Source organism: Lactuca serriola, chromosome 3 (assembly GCF_051521515.1).
Source record: "Lactuca serriola cultivar US96UC23 chromosome 3, Lser_US96UC23_V15, whole genome shotgun sequence".
Lineage (NCBI taxonomy): Eukaryota > Viridiplantae > Streptophyta > Magnoliopsida > Asterales > Asteraceae > Lactuca > Lactuca serriola.
The window spans coordinates 69,849,288-69,855,112 of NC_136410.1; the positions used below are offsets into that span (position 1 = coordinate 69,849,288).

The window sequence follows — 5,825 nt, forward strand, 5'->3', positions numbered from 1 at the left end:
GGTGCTTTGGGATCTAGTATTAGACTAAATGATGATGAAATACTAAATATGATGTGACAATGGTGTTGTATGATATTGGGAATGGTGAATGAGGATACCAATGAGCGAGTAAATAGCGAATAGTGCAATGATAACACTTTGGATATGTGTTGATGAGTTCTATTATATCAACAGAATACCAGCTACTCCACAAAGAGCAGAGAGCTCTACGATTTATGCAAAAAAAATGTTGAACCACGTGGTTAGATTGTCACTAAGGTGTTGCAGGCTTTCTTAGAGTAGTTTCCTGGTATCATTGGATGGATCACTGGCAAGATGGTCGTCGGGTTTAAGGAGCAGATCGCATCCATTGAGACTGCTGATAGGATTGTTGAGGCGACTCAGGAGAGAAAGCTTAGTTTGGAGGAACAATTGGGGAAGAGGAAGCGATCATAGGATCCAAATATGCTAATAACAGACAAAGAGCTTGATGTTGTTGAGCCAAGTACTTTAGGCCAGAAGGATCATCACACCAGTGGGAAGGATGGATGGACCCACGAGTCCATGCGCTGCAAGTTCAAATGCGACAAGTGCGGACGGAATGGATATGTCCATCAAGACTGCACACTAGAGCTAGAATTATGTAATGTGGTTACATTAGGGCCAAATGCACACGTTTAATGGTAGGGGCGACAGAGGTCCTATTACCTGCGGTTTTGTAGGTGGCGGATACGAGGCCTCAAGACATATCTAGTTTCTTTTCTGCATGTTTCATGATGTTATTATATTCTTGTTACGTACGTTCTGGTATTTATATCTGACTTTGTAGCAGTTATACTGTGACTATGTTTGGAAAGCTGAATGAGTAGGTCTTCATAGTTGTATGACTTCCGTAATGATTGTTGATGGTGGGACCACCCACTCGTTTATATCTCACATTTTTAGGATCTAGTAGGTCATGACATTGAGAGTCTGTTTCATCCGCTCATGGTTGAGATTTTTGATAAAGCTTTCTTTGGTAGTAGAAAACTCTCCTGACGAGAGAAAGCTCTTTTTGGTAGACATTTTCAACAAAGCTCTTTGACAGAGCTTTCTGGTGGAGCTACATGAAAGCATTGGGATGCTCTCTTTGGTAGCAGAAAGCTCTCCTAGCGAGAGAAAGCTCTCATTGGTGGCAAAAAGCTCTCTTTATTAGATAAATATCTCTTTTGTGCAAAGATGTTCTCCAAAGTCAAAGCTAAAAGATTCTAGAAACTGGTGTATGACGATTTGTGATTGGTTGACACCTTTTATTGACCTATAAACTGATAGGCTTGGTCTATTAGGATTCTAGGTCTCATCCCTAGTCTAGTCATTTATTTGTATATTGAATTCTAATGAGTATGTTGAATCTCTACGAAATTTTACTTATAATCTCTGCTTGAAATTTTTTGAATAAAATACTACATTTTGTCTATGAACGTTGGTCATCTTAATCTAACCACATATATACTATGTTTTTGTATGGTTTCATGAGTTATCTGCTTTAGTCTCTGATACCATGTTTGAAATTGAGATCCCATTTATAAAATTTTAACCCCCTGATTAGGAAAAATGTACAAGCTGTAGGCTTTACTATTGGTGGATGTAAATCTTAAATATATTTCAAGACCATTGTAATGAACAATATCCTAATATATTTAACTGCTATGTTGACATGATAATTTATTTGAGTGAGAAGATATGTACACTAACATCTCTATCTCTTTATAATCGATACTCATGTTTAAATTGGGTCATTTAACTAATTATTTTCACGACTTACAAATTATCCACTTCCTGTCGGTCATAGGTCCGATTGATATGACATGCTAGCAACGGCCTACACCTTTTATTTACTATGCTATATAAATTGAAGGCTTACATTTGCAAAACAATTACGAGACTAACAAATTTCATCCTATTGAAACTCATTTAAAAGGTAAACAGTCTATTTAAAACGTTAACGTTGATTGATTTGATATATATTTTGAAAAAGTTGTACCAAAAGATTTGATGGAAAACTCTAACATCCATAAAGTGACAAAAGAAAAAAAGTGATGGGGTACAGAAACTAAAGGAGTGTGATGATGGGCAATGCCCCATTTTTCTTGTCAAAAATGGCAGGATAAAAGTTTGCCAAATGTTCCCTTCACGAAAGTGACCATTTCCAACTCTTGCTTTTCTTCTACACTTTCCATCTCTTTGTCTTCTTTCTACCTTGGAATGTGTGTTTGATACCCTTCTCTCTCTCTTATATATATATATATATATATATATATATATATATATATATATATATATATATATATATATATATATATATATATATATATATATATATATATATATATATATATATATATATATCCCTTTTACACTACACTTGTTCGATATTGCTAGATTTCTTCTTAAAATCATTACCATTTATGTAAATGAAATAAGTGCAACGGTTGGCTTTAGTAATCTTATAAGTATTGTCAACTCAGAGTATATTTATCGACCAGGACATACAAAGATTATCCCATCTATTTCCAATGGGCTATGGTAAATTTGTGTATTATTAATTGACATGTATTATATAAATAAAAAAATTCTTTAAAAATGTACAATTCAATTAGTTTTTATTTAAATTTAAATTAAATATATTTATTACATATGGTAATATGTTTTTTCTTCTTTTACCGTTGATCACTGACCTGCATTGATTTCATCAAAATCAGCAAAAGTGTCACACCAACCCTTCTTACATGGAGAAATGTTAGTTATGATGCAAAATAGATAATTTTTAATGAATAAAAAGTTATATAAAATTATAAATGAGAAAAGTGTATCCTTTTCCATCTAAAACCGGAATATAATGCAAAAGTATGTACTGATCAATACCCTTTATTTCTTTGAATACAAGGATTATCCAAACACTAATCTTGAAAATAAAATAATAATATTTGTTTTCTTCTAATTTTTACTCTATTAATTTAAGTACCAAAAAACAAGAATTTAAAGCTTAGAGAACATACACATTGATCTCCATCTTTAATATAATCAAACCAAAGGCCAGAAGTCGAACTGGAGTCCCTTTCTTGTTTTGTTTTCTTTCTTGATCGCATTAACGCATCAATTGAATTGTGGTTGTTCCAACCATGGCCAAAACCCGGACTGATCTTCCATACCAACAAACATGTTGCTAAAACATTCTTCTTTAATGGCCGATGATTGATCAATTTTCTGGCAATGGAGTTGATGATCTGCTGGCCTTAACGATGAATTGTGGAAGAGTTGATGAGCCACAATATTATTCGTATTCGGCCTCTCAATATTGGATGATGGAAAAAGATTAGGGATTGGCTGCTGATGGTGTTGATGTTGATGTTGATGTTGATGTTGGTGTGATGATAGAGGGCTATCAGTCGCAGGTGTTCTTGATATGTCTAACTTGATTTCGGAGCTGTTTTCACTTCTGTTGCTGCAAGATCCTTCGGTTTCTTTTATGTTGAGGTTGATTAATTCTGTTGGCTCCCTATTTTTAAGCGCCATTATCTGCAAATATTCAATCTTGTTTTGGTTAATTAAAAATACATTAAGAAATTAACTAAAGCATCATGTATACTACTACTAGCTACTTGTTGTATAAAGGAATCGGATAAAAGAGTGAATGCCTTGGGATGCGTTAAAGGATAAACAGGAAACATTTGACCGCTTTTGGTATAGTTTCTTGAGCCATTCTAAAGAAAGTTCTTTTTTAATGCTAAAATTGTGATGAAAGCGGACTGAAATTATTAAAAACATGGATATACAAAACAATACAAAAATTTGTATCTACTTCTAGATGTGGAAAGCAAGTTGAACGTTTAAAGATACGTTGAATGAAAAGGTGGCTGAAACAATGTTAGATAGACGAAGTGTACCTCAAAACCTAATCATCGTCCCAAAAGAACATATAAATGAGATCACTTTTTTACAACAAAAGGCTGTTGTGTCATTTAGATTAGGGTTTGCATGAAAATATCTAATTTGTTTAGTGTAATTAATCATTGATATCAAGTTTTCCTTCTAAATTGTTAGAGAAAAATCTACGAAAACTGTTCATGTATAAATTAATTTTTATCTTGTATATAGATATAGAGTAAGTAATAAATTAATTATGATTTTGATTTATATATATATATATATGTTATTTCGAGTGCCCATGCTGCATATTGACTCTTTTGCCCTTTCAAAAGATACAAACTTCGGTGACCAATATGGGAAATTGTGTAAAGATTATATTTTCCTTATTTTAAATTGTTAATCATTTAAAGTTTTGACATACTATTTACAGAAAGCAGTTACTGCAAAAATTTTAATCATTTAAAGTTTTAAAGTTTATATTGTAGTAAGTCATGCAACAACTTTTAAAGCGTCTTAAAAGGAGAAAATCAAATAGATTTATACCGCTACTTAAAGAAAGTGTTTATGAAATTAGATCAACAAAATGGTTGATTAATATTATGAATAATTCAACTCAATCTAAGCTTATTCAATGGTCATAATAAAAAGATGAATAACCTAAACGTTATGAACTCAAATCTTAGTCTTGATAGGTCCAGTGAAGTTAGCATAACATAAGTTACCTCAGCATGAAGTTTGTGATTTTGAGATTGGAGGGAATCATTCTCAGCTTTAACAGCTTCAAACTGTCTCTTGAGGGCATCATAATCTTTTTCCAACTGTTTGGTCTTCCATCTAGCCCTTCTATTTTGAAACCAAATGGCAATCTGTCTTGGTTGAAGTCCAAGTGCTCTTGCAAGCTGCATTTTTCTCTCAGGTTCAAGCTTATTTCCTAACTCAAAGTTTCTCTCAAGTGTCTTCACTTGTTCCATGTTTAGTCTCCGCTTTTTCTCTCCTGCAAGCAGCTGCGATCCGTCATCAGACAAATCATCTTCTCCGTTCATATTCCCTTCTTGATCACATCCATCCATGTTGTTCACACCCGAGTAAGACATCGACCTTTTTCCCAAGAAGGACGCCACACCTGCGTCAAAATCATGATCTATTCATAAAGATTCAAACTTTCATCAAACCCATTTGGATTTGATGCCTGCAAATGGAATATATCGAGTTCAAACCCAAACCCTAATGCATCAATGAGTTGTATCATACAAGTCATCATTGCATCATGATCTGAGAGAGAGAGAGAGCGAGAGAGAGAGAGAGAGAGAGAGAGAGAGAGAGAGTTTAACTACCACTGAAATCTTGAGTGGTGGTGCAAGGTGGGAGAATTGGAGTGAGAGAGGTAGGGGCATGATGGTCATCTTCTTGGGAGGACTGTAACATGAAATTGGTGGAGAAGAAGGCCATTCCAGTGCAAGTCATCAGCTGTTTAAGCCACCTCTATAGCTTTGTTGTTTATATGACCTGTGGAAACATTCCAAGATTTCTTTGTAGTCTCTTCATCATGTTTAGAGAGAGAAAGAGAGAGAGATCTAGAGAGAGGAGAGAAACGGAGGTGTGAATATTGATATTGTTATAGAGAAAGAATGGGGAGACTATATATGACCCACACCTTTGTGAAATTGACACGAGAGTAAATATCAATATATATACCGCAATGGATTATGTTACTTTCAAAATTTACCATTTTATAAATTTAGTGGACGATATATATATATATATATATATATATATATATATATATATATATATATATATATATATATATATATATATATATATATATATATATATATATATATAAAAGTTCAATAGAACCCATTATTAATCAAGGAACCAATCAACTAATCAAAGCGTCGAAATTTAAAGCGATCAATGGCAAAATGAATGGTTGT

The 5,825-nt window shown here is 33.4% G+C and overlaps 1 protein-coding gene across 1 annotated transcript; it reads right to left on the minus strand.

Annotated features, from left to right (window-relative positions):
- Nucleotides 1-2,870: 2,870 nt before the first annotated feature.
- On the minus strand, nt 2,871-5,487 carry LOC145092568 (homeobox-leucine zipper protein ATHB-13-like). The gene is made up of 3 exons (XM_079030516.1): nt 5,223-5,487; nt 4,611-5,011; nt 2,871-3,537 (listed from the first exon to the last, which is right to left on the minus strand). Exons 1-3 carry the CDS (start codon nt 5,350-5,352, stop codon nt 3,115-3,117), a joined length of 954 nt encoding a protein of 317 aa, XP_078886642.1. The 5' UTR covers nt 5,353-5,487; the 3' UTR covers nt 2,871-3,114.
- Nucleotides 5,488-5,825: the final 338 nt, after the last annotated feature.